General features: G+C 32.4%; 1 protein-coding gene across 2 annotated transcripts in view; it reads left to right on the forward strand.

Annotated features, from left to right (window-relative positions):
* Positions 1-20667, forward strand: part of Cad99C (Cadherin 99C) — a 78213-nt gene that overhangs the window by 50945 nt on the left and 6601 nt on the right. For both annotated transcript variants that reach the window (XM_076404312.1, XM_076404313.1), the window contains exons 5-24: positions 2048-2170; positions 3049-3142; positions 3221-3384; positions 4737-4886; positions 4951-5169; positions 5220-5414; positions 7482-7743; positions 7799-8002; positions 8807-8946; positions 9108-9248; positions 9357-9641; positions 9702-9875; positions 9993-10202; positions 11156-11287; positions 11586-11702; positions 12174-12423; positions 15401-15790; positions 17496-17789; positions 17848-17989; positions 19430-19657. In XM_076404312.1, coding sequence (XP_076260427.1) covers positions 2048-2170; positions 3049-3142; positions 3221-3384; positions 4737-4886; positions 4951-5169; positions 5220-5414; positions 7482-7743; positions 7799-8002; positions 8807-8946; positions 9108-9248; positions 9357-9641; positions 9702-9875; positions 9993-10202; positions 11156-11287; positions 11586-11702; positions 12174-12423; positions 15401-15790; positions 17496-17789; positions 17848-17989; positions 19430-19657 — 3914 coding nt within the window. The remainder of the gene's footprint in view (positions 1-2047; positions 2171-3048; positions 3143-3220; positions 3385-4736; positions 4887-4950; positions 5170-5219; positions 5415-7481; positions 7744-7798; positions 8003-8806; positions 8947-9107; positions 9249-9356; positions 9642-9701; positions 9876-9992; positions 10203-11155; positions 11288-11585; positions 11703-12173; positions 12424-15400; positions 15791-17495; positions 17790-17847; positions 17990-19429; positions 19658-20667) is intronic.

Raw genomic sequence — 20667 nt, forward strand, 5'->3', positions numbered from 1 at the left:
ATAATACAATCTTTTACAATGTTCCTATGTTAATTATTGATCTTTACTTGTTTCTAGTCTTATCTTCGTCTTGGTAATTGGTAATTGTGGGCAATGGACCATAAGCCTATGCCAGGAAGTTTCATTCGGTCACTGTCACTTTCACCATCAGAATCACCCTTTACATTAATTATTAAATTGTTAATTTCTGATCTATCGAATGTTTTTTCATCATTCCACGATCTGTTAAATTCTTCTTCTATGTGTATGATGGATTTCATCCAAATCAAAGGTTTTCTTATAGACAATGCTTCTTTGTAAACAATTGTTTAGTGTATATCCCTTTCGGTCAGCATCTCTGTTATAATAATTCTTTGCCACTCTAGGAAGGAAGGTTTAATATTCTGTTTCCATTTCTGCCATCTGATCTACAGTGTATCTTTTTTCAGGACTGTTTTTAAAAAATGTAAATTACATAAAACACAAACATTTAATTAATATTTACTTTGAATGACAATTTCAAATACTTCTCCCTCAAAGACTGCATATTTCTGGCTTTTATAGGAATACTTTCCAAATTAACAGTTTCCTCTGAAATAATTGTATTAAATTACGATTATATCGAGAATACAGCATCGACAAATCTACTCACTTTTTCATACACTTTATTTAATTCTGATTAGCGTCAACATCAAGATGATATATCCTTGATGATTTGTCTCAACAGAAGGAATTGTTGTAACTTCAAGATATCCAAGATATAGGTAAAATTATTAGCTAGAATATTTAACTGGCAACTTGTCTATAACATCATGAACAGTATGTTTTTGTAACTAATTAAATCAATTACGCATAAATACTACTTGAATTTAATATTTACTGGCCATCGTATTCTGAATGGTTTTGGTATCATGCGATCATTTATTAAAACACAGATATAATACATTCTGAACTGTGCTACTTTCTCTTAACTTTTTGATTAAAAATAATCTGTCGTGCTTATATTAGTTATTGTTTTCTTGTCAAAAACCAACCAAATGGAATTTTTTGGAAGAAAATTAATACCACAATACTAATTTATATTATAAACGAGCGTTTTGACTGATAAAAATTGCCTCTCACTGCTATTCTTCTAGGTCATATCTAACAGTGTCCAGAATACGAAAATATTTTCGAAAAAATACCAAAACTAAGAAATACTGTGAAAATTGTTTACGAAGTTAATATATACTATTTAAAAAAATAGTTTTTTTATTGGTTTACCTATTAACTTATATATGTATTAACTAAATAACAAAATGTCAAAATATACAAAAATAAACTCATGGAAACTTAGGGGAGATAGTCATAATTTGTCAGGATATGATAACCATAATACCAATAATTAAAAAACCTAAGAAAGTAAAATCTTATCGACCAATTTGAGTGCTACCAATAATATACAAACTATTTGAAAAACTCTTGTTAAGAAGGTTAAATCGATCATACATAGAAAATCCTAAAACCTGCGCATCAGTGGTTTTACTACTACCAACTGATCAGTTGAAGAGTTGAAGTCTGTACTGAGCCCAAACAATATAAAAATAATAATATAATTTTGTGTCATATACACATAATTAAATTACGAACAAACCTAATTTATTGCTCGTACCGACTCTACAAAGTGATCAGTTGGTACTAGTTAAAATAGTATTGAAAACAGAGTAATAGGCTTAGTTAGGTATGAGGCTAAATTGTGTGTATATAGTAGAATATAAAATACGTGTAGTATATAGTTTAAATAAGGTGTCTGCTTATTGTATTAAGATGTTTCAATGATTATTGTGTACATACTTTAATTTAGAACGTTTTCTTTTAAATGTTTGATTACTTATTACTTTTCAGCGAGTTCCTTATTTATTTTTTGAAGTGTGTTCAATTTCTTCTAAATATTTTTTATTACTTTTAAGATGATACCTGAATGAATGAAAACATTTTTTATACTCCATGAAGTACCAAGTTGATAAGCGAACAAGAAACTAAATTATTGTGTTTCTGATGTTTCAAAAAAGTATTCTTTATATTTCAGTTAATATGCACCATCAGATCAACGCATAAAAGTAAAACTATCCCCGTGATTGTAAGACTGACAGACATCAATGACAATAGTCCCCAATTTGTTGGAACCCCATATGAAACGAGTATATCGGAAGTAAGTATAGATTTTTTACTGGTGAAATCATTCGTCAATCAGAATATTGATAATTTTAATCTTTCTGCAAATTTTAATAAATTTACTATAAATTTCTGGGAAGATTTGAAGTTATATCGAGTACTTTTATTGTTGTGTTCTGTTGGCAGATGTTTTTATTTATGTATCGGGATTATCTTCAAAACCATCAAAACCATCAGTGTTCTTGTTTGTTATTTTTTATTAATCAGAATTATTTTCCTCACAATAAAATGTTAAAAACAGATCTGAAACTATAGTTATTTATAATATTTAATTTTATAAACATATAAACTGTTTAAGGAGAAATACTTTTGGAAATAAATCTCTTTCAATATTTGTAATACTTACATCTCATTTTTCTCCGTCTTTACATACTAACAATAACTACAACTAAGATATTTTTCACTGAATCACTTAGTGTTCAGAGATTAATGATATGATTAGTTTGTTTGAGACGTCTAATGACATTAAACAGATTTGGTCTGAACACTTCCTTGTGGTTTTATAATCTCCTTTGATGGAAATCAACAAATCTGATAGTTTCCATGATCACTCAATTTCTAAGTCACAATATACTTCGACATTTTACTTTGAAACCTTTGAATCACTGGCGCAGACCCATGGCTCCACACTAATCTTAATATTTGTTTTTTATAATAAGCTTATTGGAAATTGGTTATTGATTTCCTGGACATGATATTTAGTTCATCACGTTTCCTTTATATAGATGTTTAGAGCTTAGAATCCAATGTCATAACAAGGTATTTTACTGTGGTGGCTTGCAGAATTTGAATGATTTTAATGAAGACACATTATGGCCTCTGTTAAAAAAATTATTAAAATTGATTTTTTTCTAGTTGACACCAATAGGTACCACAATCTTCCAGAATATAAACGCCAAAGACAAAGATGCAGGTATTAATGGACAGGTTGAATACTCAATAGTAAAAGGTGAGTTTGCATCAAGTTAAAGAAACTCCTAATTAAAAAAACAGACTTGTTTTTAATGACACGATTTTTTACATTTAGGTTCCGAAATACCTTCAGATGAAGGAATGGGACGTCAACGAATTCATAGCGAGGATGGCTACGGGTACTTCTCGATTAACTACCCCCATCAAGGTCAAGTGACGGTCAACAAGACTTTGGACTTTGAAAAAACCCAAAGATACTTTCTAACGATTTTAGCCACGGTATGTGTTATGGAAGTTTTTAAGTTAAATAGTGCAATAGATTGTTTAATCAGTTTTAATAATTATACTGTTAATTTAAATTGGTACTACTTTTCAGCAGCTATAGATTAAAGAAAATATTATATATATATATATATATATATATATATATATATATATAATGCAATAGGTCCAATTTTATTTAGTGCTTGCATTTATTTTGATCAACAATATCTGTTTATGAAAATGTGAAGTATCAATACAAACAACTGTTAAACAACTTAACCTAACTGTTAAATAATAGTCTTGCCATTTATCTACATAAAAATAACAGTTTTCCGTTTTATAATATTGAGTTATTCACTGTAAACAAAGGTCAATCTTAGAACGCCCAAAATTTAGATATTCGACAATGCTTTAGCTGTTTGCTTTAAAAAAAAACCTGCTGTTGAAGACCATCAAACACTTTTAGAAACTTACGGTGATGCTCCAATCATATTCTAATTGTTGATTTTGGTCTCAATAATTTAAAAGTAGTAATTTTAAAGTCCTTGACAAATAAAGATCGACTAAAAAAGTTCTAAGACGAATGACCTACAAGATTTATTGGTTAAAAACTCAACGTAAACTCTCAATCACCTTTCAGAAAACCTATTTTTTGATAAATCAACTATTTTCAGACATTTACTTGCAAAATGGCTGCAATAGCATTTATTTTTAAAGAGAAATCATGTTTTAATTTTATTTTAATTATTTATTACATTGTTACTAGTCGTTGCTGACTAACCTACAACTCGTCTTTAATCTAGTTATATATCTAGGAGGACCCATCGGCCCTATCTTTGTGTCTGGTGTAATAAGGCTTATATATTAACCCTGCTATTTTTCTATTAAATGCACCTCATCACACTACACTACACAGGATCAAATGGTTTGATTCTTTTGAGTCTGTACCCTGTTCTGGTGTTATCCAAGAGTTGTAGTACTTCGATGTTAACATGAGAATGGAGTCTGTCCTGACATCTCCTTGGAGTTATCTTAATTTTATAAATAACAATCGATATCTGAAGATATAGGTGTAAGTAATCAGTCCTGTAATACTCGGTGCACCTACAATATTTCTCAGGTCATTGTTCTGAAAAAATTTTATTATATTTATATTACTATTTTCAGAACATCCCCATAATTGAATTCAGTATGTATATATAGATTGCAACACTTGTTTGTATCATAGCCAATATAATTTCCTATAGTGAAAGGGAAAAAAACCTATCTTAAAGTGAAAATATGATCAGAATAGATGTAAGCACCAAATAGTAGCGCCAATATTTTCTTTTATAAATAAATATCACAATTTTTTTGTTACTTAAAAGGACAAAGCCAAAGAAGAATCTCAACGCCTATCTTCCACAACAACACTCACTATCAACATCAAAGATGATGATGACCTACCACCCTCCTTTATCTACAAAGGATGTATGCTGTTGGATGGTTCCTGTATAAATCCCGAGTACTCTGCTTCCGTAAGTTGCTTATTAATATAAACCACTAAAAATGCGTTGGTCGTTCACTGAGTATCTTATTTAGGTGTCGAGTGGTATCAACCATGGAGTACTCAATATTTCACCAGAGAAGATCCAAGCTATTGACATGGACACTATAAATTCCCCCATAAAGTACTCCTTCGTTAGTGGATCTCCGAACACCTTCTCGGAATACTTCAAAATCAATCCGGACACAGGAGCGGTGCATCAAGTCAAAGCCGTGGAATCATCTACAAACAAGAAATTTAGCATCATTATTAAGGTATGTCGAAAGTAACAGATAATATGATGTTTGATGTCTTTATTGTACAGGCTCAAGAAGTATCAGAAGCGAAACGTTCGACTACAGCGAAACTTTTCATTACTGTCAAGCCAGTCGATGCTCATCCACCAGAAATAGTACTGTCGGCTAGAGAAGGACACGTTAAAGAAAATTCTCCTATTGGTGAGGATGTAGTGGATGCAAGTGAGAAACCTTTGATAGTCACAGTAGAGGATAAGGATTTCGTAAGTAATATTTTTATTAAAACTAATCTGACAACTAACAATTTCTTGGAAGGAATAAATATTTAAATTGATTACTTGTTCATATGAATATTCCAATAACACAGGTCTGAAGAAAAAAACTTCTAAGAACTGCTCATGTTTTGTAACGTAATCTTCATGATTTTTGAATGTCCTGAACTTGAAAATGACTTCTTTCCTTATGATACGTTTCTTGATAATTAGGATAACTATGTAAAGCGAATTATTTTATTTACAAACAATTGTGATGTCTTATTATCTAATATACGTTTTCTAGTATGCACTAGAACCTTTTCTTTGTCTCAGTGTGACTCTCAAAAGTCTCTCTCAAGCCTATGATATCATTGAAACGCTCGATTTTCCTCGGTATCTTTTCTCCATCTTTTTAATTTCGTCACGAAATTGTTTGCTTTGTTCTTCACTCACATCTTCCAAATTTTTCGGAAAGTAATCGAGGTAGGAATGAAGAAAATGTATTTTAAACATCTTAATCGTTCACCTCACTAAAATTTTCTCTGTGACCTCCTAATAAGCAGTCCAGCCTTCTTTTAGAGGATCAGTCAAGGCCTGGCCAGGCTTAAGCCGTCTAACGAAAACACCTTCCTTCACTTTTGCTTCTGAGAAGCTTAAGAAGCCTGGAAAGTTTGGAGCTATGTATTTGAAGTACTCTCCATCTTTAGGAAGTGATTTTACAAGTAAACTTATCATCTTTATGTGCAGCAGTGGTAAAATAGTTTTATGTGCAATTACCAGTGTTTCTTATCTTTAAATATCTTTAAATTTAAATAGTTTTGATAAAATTCTGACTCTCTGGATATTTTCCATATTATTTTCATTTTCAGCATACCTAAATACATATATAGCTTTCATATCGCAGTTCTGTGTAATTGTTGTAATGGTGTATAAATTTTAATAGTGTTTTTGTAGTAATAGGTGCAGAATATTTTGTTTTGGAGTGTAGCAAATCAAATAATATTCAAATAATGTGAAAGTCAAAGGGATGGTCTTTTTTCCATCATAGAGACGACATCTTGTAAATAATGCTGCATTCGATTATTGTTCGAATGGAATGGAAAGAAAACGAAGCAACATAATAAGATCCCAATATACCTTTTTTCTTAATTTTTAAAGCCTGTTTTTAACACGTTGACTTCCTAACAATCAAGAATATATACATAGTCCACAATTTTATGTTTTTAGTCCATTTTTTTAACAAAAAAGTTACTTAGTACAATTATATATAAACATAAAATGTCGATTATAATTATTCCGCAAATTTGATTACTAATACTGGTCATTTTTTTGTATAATTTAGTCAATTTGAAAAGCGTTTGACACATTAACAAGAAATAATTACATTATGCACGATTTTTAAATCTGTTCGATTGTTAATCAAGGTCTAAAATCAAAATATTTGATGTCATGACACTGCACATAATTGATATAGTTATAACTGAACTAATAATTATTTAATCAATTACCGCCATCCAAATATCCCCACTAATTTCTACCTAATGTCTTTTTTCTGATGCAATCTTCCACTGATTCACCATTAAAGTATATTCTTTTTTCCTTTCTTCATCCTGTTCATCCATTTGTTACGCTTCTGATTCTTCTAAGATATTTTATTTCTGCTGCTTTTATTTCCCTTTGACAATATCCACAACTCGCAACCGAATATTAGGATTGACCAGTAACTTGCTATGTGCACCACTGCATATTAACATAGTTTTACTTGATATTTCCTTTTTGCTACTGAATAAATAAGTACAAAGTCGTATTTTTTCTACTCATATACTTCTCCTCATTTTTATTATCTTTGATTACATTTCTATATTCTCAATTTGCATATTTATTACTTCTCACTCTCCTATCACGAAGACTTTCATTTCGAATGAATGAACGAACAATCAATAACCTAATGATAATATTTGTAGATGCACATTTATAAAATGTATGCACTAAAATCCACCTGTACAATTATATTAATCAAATCTTTTGTAAACCAAGAAATACAACCGTATAATTTTGACATCTATGTTGCTATAGGGACCTAATGATCCGAAGCCAATATACACATTTGAACTAACCACACCTTATTTTATTGTGGACAAAAACGGACACCTGGTCGTAAACGAGAATAATTTGGATAGAGATCCACCGAATCCCGGAAGATTTAAGTTTCAGATAGTGGCGAGAGAAAAGAATGGCGTAGCTGCAAGCGCTCCATCTTCAGTGACAGTGAATTTGTTAGACGTCAACGACAATCCCCCAGTTCTCCCTATCATTGCTCCGGTTTCAGTACCAGCAGGTAGTGCTCCACAAAATAGTGTCTGCGTTGAAGTACGATGCCCTTTGGTTTTTAGGTGACGTCAAAAGAAAGGTAACCACTATTCATGCTACCGATAATGACGAAGGCAAAAACGCCGAAATAAAATACTCGATCTATCACGTGTCGAATAATGGAAACAATAAGTTTTCCATCAATGAAGATACCGGTGATATCAGTACTATTGGTAAATTAAATGCTGGAGATCAATATAGTTTAACAGTACAGGCCACTGATGCAGGTAAGTCGTAATATTTGTTATTGGTCAATCATTTTATTACAAGAGTATATCCAGAATAACTGTGAACTCACGTCATTAATATTTATCATAATGTTCAAGATATCATAATGTTGCCACATCAACTTTGGCTTTGACTTATAACAACATTTTAACGTAATTGAAATAATGAAACAACAATAATCTTATCAAAAATAAATTGTTTTAAAATCTAAAGTACACTAAATACTAAAGTGGACTACTCGGTCATCTGTTTACTACATCTTAGAACTACCTGAATGGTGAACGAGTGAGACGGAGTAGTCTGTTTTCTAATAAATAGGAACCCTCAGTGTCTCTTGATATCGCTGTTCAATCCGTCGCCTCTTTTTTCCGTTAAATAAAATAATATTTTCAAGTAAATTAATAGCTTTTTTTCTAAACTCTTTCACATAATAGTTATAAATTACAACTTATATTGTCGAAGAACTTAAACTACAATAAATTATAGAGCCACAATAATATATAGGTTAGAGTTTTATAATATATTTACATTAAACTCTGTGAAATGGAGTTCTTAGAGCGTTTTTTACATAGTTGTATCCCCTGAAAGCCTAATATACCGAATTAACAATTGTATAGGGTGGGGTAAAAGTCCCGCTACCATTGACGCAATTTTCTCTGAATGGCAGTAATGGAACGATTACTTTCAATAAATATTGTCACTATTTCTGCTCGTTCTTATTCCACAACACAATGGTTAAAGCGAAACTGAGCTAAAGTTCATATAACCAAAATGGTGTAATTCAATTGATTCTTCATCTTCAGGTGGTCTTTATAGTCAGGCAATTGTTGAAGTTACCGTAAGTCCAGGACCAAACACGGAAGCTCCAGTCTTTGAACAAGCTGTTTATGACATAGAAGTTAGTGAGGGGGCTACCATTAACTCCACCGTTTCTACTCTTATGGTATGTATAATTCTCTATATAACTCCAACATTTGTTTACTATAGAACAACCAACATTATGATGCGAATTAATTTTAATGGATTCATCATTTCGTCAAATATTTATTATATTTTTCAACAATGTACCATAATTTCGATCACAATCACTTTGAATACTTTCAGGCTATGGACCCAGAAGGCGACCCAGTGACATACTCTATATTATCTGGTAACGATCTCAGACAATTTGCTATTGGTGCTAAATCGGGTATCATATCAATCATTCGAATGCTAGATAGAGAGGACTTGAATAGATATCAACTGGTAATTTGGATAAATATAAAAATTATGATTGAGTATTAAGGGGTTATACCTGTTTGAAATGTGATTTTTTGTGAGCAATAAAAAAATTAGAAAAATATCATGTTCTAGATGATTAAAGCTGAAGACACTGGAAAATTATCAAGTATAGCAACGGTCAATATTAAAGTCACCGATATCAACGACAAAAATCCGGAATTCGTTGGTGACCCGTATCTGTTTCACGTCAAAGAGGGTCTACCGAAAGCCTCGGTGGGTTATGTTAAAGCAGTTGATGCCGATGAAGGCATAAATGCCCTAGTCACCTACTCCATACCCACCGGTCTTCCATTTGACATCGACAATGGTACCGGAGAAATCCGAACAAACAGACCATTGGATTATGAAACTCAAAAAGTAATGAAAACTGATATAAAACAGAAAAACCAGTCTTTTATGACCAAATAACTATTGCAGGGTTACCAGTTCGTCGTAACGGCAAAAGATGGTGCTCCAGATCCGCGTATTGCTACCGCAACAGTGGCGATTGAAGTAGAGGACATCGAGGACGAAGTGCCCATCTTCAAAGATGAAAAATATGAAGCACTGATACCAGAAAATATGGCTGATCATTATGTGACAACGGTTGAGGTAACTTATTAAATTTCCTCCGCTATTTTACAATTAATGACTGCTTGATGACATCAAACATGTTTTGGCGAAGATTTTGAAGAAGAATGAATATTAGAATGTTTCATGCATTTACAGGCTTTTGATCCAGACACTATCAAGAAGATTACCTACGTAATACATCAAGGACCGACCGATTTGTTTCGGATTGACGAAAAAACTGGTGCTATATACACTACCCGAGGACTAGACTACGAGAAGGATGACCAACATGTATTGGTAATCGGTACATTGGAGAATATGTCAAATCAGAAGAACAGCACCACCAAAGTCGTCATAGATGTTGAAGTACGTATTTTTAATGTTTATTAATATTTCATTTACTCATCAATTAAATTAATTTCGAAGACCAAGGATCTTCATATCCCGTTGAAATTAATTAATTTATGCGTCTTAGACATAAGGGACAACAGCCTTCTAACATAAAGGAATTTCAATTCATTCTTTTTATATTTTATAGTGTTCTGTTGATTGAACGTTACTTATTGTATTTTTCATTTTTTCCCGATAATGTACTCTTTAATTTTTCCTTTTTCTTTGTTTTTCCTTATTTTTTATATCACTTACTTTAATTAGCCTTTTTTTCATTCTCTATCTCTCGATTTCTTCTAGTTTTGACTCTTTTCTATCAATGATCAGTTTCTTATACAGAATTACTGCTAAATTCTTATTTCAGTTCCTTAGTATTGCTATTGTTTTTACTGTTTTATTTGGTATTCTATCATTTATCCTTGCAGTGCTTCCTATTATTTTTAGGGCATCTGTTTCATACTTTATTATATCTATTCCCATTTACTTTGAAATACTCATGATGCTGTCTTTTAATGATTATGTTCTTTCCAACTCTTTCATCTTTGGATCTTACATATTTTCTTCTGGACTCTGTACGACTTTATCTCTTATTTATCATTGTTTCTAAAGAGAATTTCCAAATTCTAATAACTCACATACTATGAATTCAAAGTATATTCCTAAATTGACATTCGTTTACAATAGAAGGTACTTTGATCAGCTTCAGTTCACTTTTGGTAGCCAATATATAGACACTAACAAACAACTAACGTATTTTATTTGATAAGTTGTTTGTTCGAACGAATTGAATATATTAATAATTAATTCAAAATAATGTAGTCTCCTTGGAACTTCATCCACTGGTCGACTGGTTTTCCTTTTTAAACATTTTTATTACAGAAGAAAGAAGTGGCTTTTTATTAATCCTACGATCATTTTTATTTTTCTAGGATCGAAATGATATACCTCCTGTGTTCACTATAATACCTCACCCTATCAGTTTAGAGGATGACGTAGCAATTGGAACAACAGTTACAACTCTGGTGGCTACAGATTCTGATGGTACTTCACCTGGAAATAAGGTAAATATGATGTTTACGAATCTAACACAAAAGTCCTGGTCTTGACGCCTAGATCCATTTCCTGTCATTCCTAAACCTTGTAGATTTTGAAATTGAAAAAATTACATTTCAAATTGCTTTGACGCCCAATGTGCATTTAATCCAGATTTAATCCCCAGTGACTACTAGTTGTATACAAACCTCAAAAGAATCCTCCATTGATTGAAGTGATTCTCAAAATCGATTAAAAAGCTTATTATTTAACAAATTTAATCTGCATCAAGGGCATTAATAGGAAAAATATCCTGTACGTTTTTAGGTTAGGTATGAAATAATCGGGCGTGGTAAGGCGACCAAATATTTCCGGATTGATCCAGATACTGGAGTCTTACGCGTGACAAACGACTTGAAAAAGGAAGTTGACACCGAATATCAGGTAAGCTCTTTATTTATTCTCTACACAATAGAGTTTCACTAATATTACAACATTTTAACCAGGAGATATGGCATTTTTCGGTTGTATAGAAAAATGTATCTATTTACTTATGTTCTACTTATCAATTAGTTGAAGGCTATTTTCTAGCAAATTCTAATTTTTATTTAGAATTTTTTTTTTGTATATCTGTGTTTGATTTTATTTTTGCAATAATAATAACTCGAATACTTATAGAAGGCCTCCCACTTCATTTCTTTTAATTTTGACTATATTCAGTACAGTGAGTAAAAAACATGATTTTTAAAAAATATGCAATATACATTTTTTTTATTATTTGTTTGATCTCCCTGGTAAATTCGAACATAACGAAATTACAACATGTTTACCCCGCCAAAATGTGATATATACAGTAACACATCGAACTAATCAATTTCTCGCAATCCACTGATAATAAATCACAACCGTATTTAGGTAGACGTTCGTGCTTATGATCTTGGGGAGCCACAACTATCATCCGTCATAACTGTGGAAGTCTTCATACAGCATGTGGCTACGGTAGCTCCGGAGGTTGGATTACGTTTCGCCGATACTTCCTACGCCATCCAGATACCAGAAAATGCCACCATCGGTCAAAAAGTAAAGACTTTAACCATTGTGAATGCCCAAACCCATGGCACAACTATACCGCTGAAATGTCAAATTATTAGTGGAAATAGTGAAGGTAAGACACCAAGTATATAAAATAGTGTTCACTATTGCATATGATGGATAGGAAGAAAGTAATTTCCGTTTTTCTTGACGATTTTCAAAGAAAATTTATCATATATAAATAAATGTATAAACTAGTTTATATGTTTTTTTTAATTTGAAACTTTATTGCGAAAAATCAGTACAATGTGTTTTATTCACAATATTGTTCATCGATAGCTACTATATTTTCACATATTTCAGGCAATCTATGGATTTCATCTTGAAAGAACTATGTATCTTTTGAGGTTGTCCACTAATCGACCCATTTTTTTATTATCTTCATACGAAGTGAAGTCGAAATAAGTAATAATCTAAAGGAGCAAGATCTAGAGAATAGGGCAAGTGGGGTAGCACTTCCCATTGTAATGTTTCTAAGTATGTCTTCACCGGTTTTGCAACATGTGGCCGAGCGTTGTCATGCTGAAGAACAAACATTGTTGTGGTTTTAGTAGTTTTCCAATCGTTTTTGACGCAGTCCTCGGCTCGGCTATTGACAGCTGCATTAAATTTTAGCAGCTCCATGGAAATCCAGCTTAGAGCCATGAATGGCTTTGCCGTTAATTCGGATTATCGTAATCGTAATTCCATCACAAACAAAAATATGATATGATGCAAAAACTTTTCCGATATTGTAGTGGAGGCAATATTTGACATAACCAAACTTATATCCGAGCTTTTGAATGATTATCATGTTCTTCATGCGATTCCAAATGATTTTTTATGTTACTCCCAATAGTTCTGCATATTTTTCTTGCATTTTGCACGGATCACCATCGTATAATGCCTCCAAATTTGTTCGCTTGTCATATTGCTATTTTACAATTGCGATTTTATTGTTAACATTTCGACAAAACAACATACCGAAATGTGAACGCTGAAAGCTGTTTCTGAGTTCAGCGTAACGTTGTACATAACATAAAGTACAACATAAAATGTACCCAATGCGATTTAATACACAATAACACAATTTGTTGCATTTAAAATCCTTTAAAACTAATTCATGGGCCTATACATCAATGATATATGTGCTCTTTTGATTAATGAGCTTTTTCTATTTTTCTGATGAAATCATAATTACTACAGTATCTGACAATTCTTAACAAAAAACTGAACTAAATAGTGTTCATGTCTAATTTTAAGTCAACTTTGCAACCCTTTTAATGGTTTCTTTCAGAAATTTTTATTACTTAATACACGTAATATGTAACATAACATGTAAACCATATCACTTTCATAAAGTTTTAATGAAAACTTTGAAATTCTAGTGACTGTCCTCAACAGCAATGCTTGTAAAACAAATAATACTTATCACCACATATATACTTAGTTCTTGGCCTTTTTGGTATTGTAATATAGTTATTTTATTATCCGAATTAATCTCCTAGAACGTCAACAATATGCTCGTGGACAATAAGTATTATTATATGATTTCCGGTATAATATAGCCATCTTGACACATAGAAGATCGCTTCAGAAAGTTATCTGCTGTACAACTTATGATCTAAATCTTATTCTAGACACTATTCTAAGTTATTTTAAAGTCTATCCTAACTTATTCTAAAAATAATTCTGATTTATTCTAGAGATTAGCAAATCTCATTCTATGTATCTATTAATTAGTTCGTGTGGTAGTTTGCGTTTGAGCCTATGCATTACACTATCATCGCGCAGATTTAACTGTTTGGCGCGTGCATTGGAATGCACTAATAGTCTTTCAGAGTACTTCGCACTAACACTCCGAATCACACTCTTTATGGGTTTTAAAGGGATATCGCGCTCAATCAGCTTGTTGGACACGTAATATAGGTCATCGTCCCACAACACTTTATTCTAGAACCTATGGAGGATATCTATATTTTATTTGCTAGTAGTACTCCAAGTCTTGGCTTATACCGGAAAACCTTGTTATCTAATGATAATTTAGATTTACGTCCTATCAGCTAGTACATTTGATTTAGTTTAACCTCAAGCTGTTTGCGTTTTGGCATTATTTGTTTTTTCCATGTCAAACGTCTATCAAAAGGGAATTGTACTATCTGTGTGAGATTAAAGGCATAGATTCTTCTGTTGCAGGAACTGTGAAGGAATACATGTTATAATTATCAATTTTCAAACATTTTAATTTACTTCGATTTATTTAATATATTTCTACTTCGTTCTAATTATCTTTGGATTCTACGTGATCTAAACAACTTGCCCTGATTCCAATATAGCCATACTTATATGGACATATTTTCCATGTAAAGGATCTGTGTATAAATATATGTAATATATTTCATAATGAAAGACTTACTACTTAAATTATAATTAGAAATAGCATCATGGTTAGACAATGCTGCAAAGAATTAACTTACCACTAGTCATGTAAGAGCTCATAAGAGATACCCTTTAGCTCATCATCGTTTACTCTTAAAAACTACTTCTCACCTAGGGCAGGTGTTCTAGAAAAGAATGCATGTCATTTGAACCTTGACATCACTAAACACAACACTTCTCTTTCATTTTTACATTTACACGAATAATTTATACTATAAAGGCACTATAACTAAGGTCATGAAAACAAATTTCATTAAGATTATACACAGAAATAGAAAAAAATATATGTAAGCAAAGATATCCTACAAAATGTCAGACCAGATAACTGAAAGCAATGGAAACCTGTCAGTTGTTTTTACACAATTACCCCTATTTAACATCCCTTTTTAGGTCTTTAATACTGTATATCAGATGACCCCAAATTTGGAAAAAAAAACGAAAAACATTTCCATACAATTTATCCCAATAAAGTTATACAGTAGCAAGTCTCACTAAAAACTAAAGCCTTCGTGCTGAATTTCATTAGTGAGCAAGGCATTATGTTTTAATATATCGAGCTGAAGTAGGTTCGAATAGAATAAATCGCGGTTAGTCAATATCATTTAATTCTATTAATGTCTTTTATTTTACAGGTAGATTTATGTTGAACATTACCGAAGATCGAAACTGCGCCATTTACCTGAATAACACTCTAGACTACGAGTCGCAGGAACAATACGTCTTCGACGTCGAGATTATGTCGTTACAAGGATTTATCAACAAAGATTTCGCCATTACCCAAGTGACGGTTAATGTTCAGGACATCAATGACAACAAACCCGCGTTCCTCTATCCGTTTGAAGTCGAATCGCGGCTACAAGCCCACAATGGTAGCGTCAATAGAACGGACGAAGCCGAAGAGGCGAAAAAGAAGTATTACGCTGCCATTCCCATAGATTCACCTATTAATACCGCCGTGACCCAAATCAAAGCTGAAGATATGGATAGTGGTAAATTCGGAAAAATCGTGTACGATCTAGCAGGTAAATATAACTTCACCGTCAATATTTGTTTTCATTTCGTGAATCCCCATCTCGATGAGAGTCGTACAGTGGCGGCTGCAGTGCTGAAAAGTGCTGCTAATTTCACTAAAATACTAAAACATATTCTACTACCACAAAATGCTGAGGAATTAAAAGTGTATCTACCATGTATTATCAGTGAACAAGTTTAGCGTTCATTTGCCACCGGAGGGCGCAATTAACAATATGAACAGCGGAAAATTTAAACTATTTTATTAATAATAATAGCAAAAATAAAAATACATTTTATTTAAATATATGGAAAATTAGAAGAATTATTAGAATTTTCTATGTTTACAATACATTAAATACATTAAAACCTAATATAAAATTTATATTTGTATTTAACACAATACTTTTAAACATACAAAGTTTAATAAACTATTAAATATGGAACATTTTCTATTATCTCAAATATAACTCGTCCAAACACAGAGTACAGTACAATATATATGTTGAAGACTATTTTGAAATACCTTTTTAAAACTTTTTCCAAATATTTATTGTAAGTATATAATTGTACATCATCCATATGCTGTGTTATACATAAATGTTGTAATAAAAAATGTTTCATTTTTGTCTTTTGATATTGTATTCACTTTTCTCATCCACCAAATCAAACAAAACCTAACTAACCACGTCTAGTTGAGAATACAGTTGATTGTTTTGACAACACAGACAGAAAAATACAGACATTTGGTGACATAAAATATTGGATTTTTTACTTTACCAACAAAGTAAAAAAAGTCACTGGCTTTGTCAAATTACATTTATCATACTACCGGGCTTTCGACGAACCAATTTGTTTGTATATAAATCAAATTTTTTGTATAGGAAGTATATAAATATCAAGAAAGTTCAAAATATCCAGTCACTTCTTGATTATTTCTACCAAATATAAACACACGCACTCTACGCCTTCTTATTTTCAAGATAGCCTTCTAAAAGCAGAATGCGTCAAATTGCAGCTTTGCTACCATATTTATACCTCGGGCCACCTAACTGCAAATGAATAAACTAAAACACTGTTTCGCATGCGCCCATTTAAGATACCCTTCTAAATTCTCAATATTTTGTCTCTACTACTTACCAAAAAGCAATCTCACTCAATGACTATGGAAGTGGCCTTTAATTTAATTAATGAGAAGAATTTTTTTAAATGTTCTTACGACGAAAGGTTGGAATTTGGTTCAATAGATCAATTGCAACTATGCATTGATCAAAAAAACTTCTATAATGCACTATAATATATGGTAAGATAGTTTTGTAGCATGACAGTTCACTTCATAAAACAAAACCAGTCAAAGAAGTATTGAAATCACTTGGAGGGGAGTTTTATCACATCCGTCATACTCTCCAGATCTGTCTCTATCCAACTACCACCTTTTCGCATCAAAGAGGATATTTTTCTTTTGAACTTCCATCTATAAATTGCATAAGAGATCGGTAAAATTTGTAGAATTATATGTCCAATGCTCTAAAAACATTAGTTTTAACTATCCATTGAAAATGATGTGTTTTCTAACGAAAATCTCAGGTAATTTCTAAAGAAATTACAGACACACCTGACATAATTAAATTGCTGTAACAACCAAATTATATAAAACAAAATACACTTAAATAAAATAAATTGAATTTATAACAAAGTGTAATTCTTTATTTTCAGGAAACTTCAGTGATGAATTCTTCACGATAGATCCTACCAATGGTATCATACGTACCAAAAAGACCTTCGATTATATCAACCAGGAGCACTTACCTTTTCGACTATCAGCACTGGCTAGGGACAATCCCAACTCCACTAAAGAATTTCATCAGATCAGTACGCCACTTATCGTTAACTTGATCACGCCCCAAAATAGGTTGGTACTAGTGGTGGGTGATGCCACACCTAATTCTGTACAGAAGAAAATCGACGAAATATTGAGGGTCGTGCAGGATCAATCCGGACTGATAGCAGGTAACGCATAACATGCCACATACCTCAAAGTGATGGAGATTCAATTTGTTTTTATTAGGTATCGAGAAATTGGGATCGCGGGAATACATCAGCGTTAATGGTACGTTGGAAACTGACCAAGAAGGTACTGATGTGTGGTTTTATGTCATCGATCCGGAGACCGACGAGATATTGCCTAGAAATCATTCTTTGGTTAAAAGGTAAGAAATAATCAATATTTACACCTTAAAATAACAATTAAATAAACAGCAATCTGTCAAAAACGCTAACCCTCAAAAGATGCGTGTATAAATTTAACAGCTGTCGAATTATTAGTTTGTGAATTATAGCATTTTGAGTGAAGCAGTTTTTGATATTGTGAAAAAAAATGGATAAAAAGGAATTTCACGTGTTGAAAAATATTGCTTTTTGAAGGGACAAAATACAGTTGAAGCAAAAACTTGGCTTGCTGTCAAGCTTCCGGACACTGTCCCAGGAAAATCAACCATCAAGGATTGGTATGCTAAGTTACGACGTGGCGAAATGAGCACGGAAGACGGTGAACGCAGCCCAAAAGAAGTTGTTACCGATGAAAACATTTTAAAAAATCCACAAAATGATTTTGAATGACGGTAAATAGATATTAAATGAAATAGCAGACACTCTAAGGATATCAACTGAACGTGTACATTATATCATTCACGAATATTTGGGTATGAAAAACCTCTGTGCAAAGTGGGTGCCGCCCGAGCTCACTTTTGACCAAAAACAACGACGAGTTGATGATTCGGAGCAGTGTTTGAAGATGATCAAGCGTAATTTACCCCGATAAACCCGAATTTTTGCGTCGATATGTGACAATGGATGAAACATAGCTCCATCATTTCACTCCGAAGTCCAATCAACAGTTATCCGAGTGGACCGCACAGGATGAACCCGCTCCAAAGCTTGGGAAAACGCAACAGTGGGCTGGCAAAGTTATGGCGTCTGTATTTTGGGACGCGCATGGAATAATTTTCATTGACTACCTTGAAAAAGGAAGGACCATCAACAGTGACTATTACATAGCGTTATTGGACCGTTTTTAGGACGAAATCGCTGAAAAATAGCCGCATTGGAAGAAAAAGAAAGGGCTGCTTCACCAAGACAATGCATCGTGTCATAAGTCAGTGAAAATGATGGCAAAAATCCATGAATTGAGCTCCGAATTGCTCTCTCATCCACCGCATTCTCCAAATCTGACCCCTAGCGACTATTTCTTGTTCTCAGATCTCAAAAGAATACTCGCTGGAAAAAAAATTTTGTCGAGTGAAGAGGCCTATTTTGAAGCAAAGAACAAATCGTACTACAAACATGGTATCGAAAAGTTAGAGGGTCGCTATCATCAGTGTATCACCCTTGAAGGGAATGATGATGAAAATTAAAAAACTAAATTTGTCAAAAATAGCTGTTAGAGAACGTTTTAAGAAAACATCGAAGGCAGTTATCTAAGTTCATATCTAAGCTATTTTGCAAGAAAAGTAATCTATAGCCAACTAATAATCTATACCAACTGATGGAAATAACTGATATATAGCATAAGTAACGCCATCTCCCATAGTTGATTCAAACTAAAAAGAACAAATCCTACCTACGCATTCTAACATGTACTTTTCTTCCAGAATGCTTTTGGACAAATCGTCAATGGATAACATCACCTTTGACATAACCGCCCAAATAAAGAAGACGGCCTTCAACATACACGAACCCCTCGTGGTTACCAAAATCAAGACGGCGTCCATAGCCTCGTTCAATGGAGAAGTGTTCCCGTATGCCCTAATTATCATAGCGTGCATCATATTCGTTTTAGGTAGCGTAGGGATCATATATATTTGCGTTTCGTGGTCAAGGTAAGAAGACATTGCATGTAACACTTAAAATAATTAGTTAAGGATTTCTTACCGCAAAAAATTTTTAGCGGTTCTCTGAAAGTTTCAAATCTATAATATTTTTGTCAAACTTTAGACATAGTAACAACATGACATATTCAGAGGAAACATTTTTTTTTTTCGAAAAAATACTTATTTTGTAGGAACTTCTATACATCACTTGGAACAAAACTATCCTTAGTTTATATTACATTTTTTATAAAAAACGTTATAAATATAACAAAATAAATAGTTTAATGCAAGACGACTAATTTAGAGCTTTTTTCATATTTTTTAAATGTATTTATTACCTTCTTACTAGTCGTTATCGACTAACGTACAATGTACCTTTAATATTATCAAAAATCTAGGTATATATCTAGGAGGACCCATTGGCCCTATCTTAGTCTCTGATGTAACAATATTTATGTTATAACACTGCTGTTCTTCTATTAAATGTACCTCACTAGACTACACTGCCCAAAATCGAATGGTTGGATTCTTTCGAGTCTGTAGCTCACTCTAGTGCTATCCAAGAGTAGTATTAATAATGTCTCCTTGCGATTCTCTAGATTTCCTGAGTCACAGTCGATGTCTGACAATCTCGGTATAAGTAATCAGTCCTATTACATTGCTGTGTGTGTTATTAAAACTTGTGCATTAAAACTTCTGTTAATATTCTAATTAAATCATTCAAGGTATAGTGAGAAAATACTTTCTTGTTTGAACTTCATAATTGTTAGCACTTTGAACGAATTTCTGTCAGAAATTCTCAGCATTTGGCATGTATTTGTGATTTGATGCTTCCTTTTTGTGATGTACTCTTTCTCACTCATTTTAAACAACTTGTAATACCAAGTGGCACTTGGTACTACAACCAATTATTTCCATTAACTCCACAACTACAACCACTATTTCTTAATATATTTTCTAAACTAAAATTGGATTAGAGAATATAACTAAGATTGACAATGGTAATCTATCGAAAATCC

This window comes from Rhynchophorus ferrugineus, unplaced genomic scaffold (genome assembly GCF_030347505.1).
Source record: "Rhynchophorus ferrugineus isolate W39M unplaced genomic scaffold, kcgeb_rfMv2 rfM4, whole genome shotgun sequence".
Taxonomy (NCBI): domain Eukaryota; kingdom Metazoa; phylum Arthropoda; class Insecta; order Coleoptera; family Curculionidae; genus Rhynchophorus; species Rhynchophorus ferrugineus.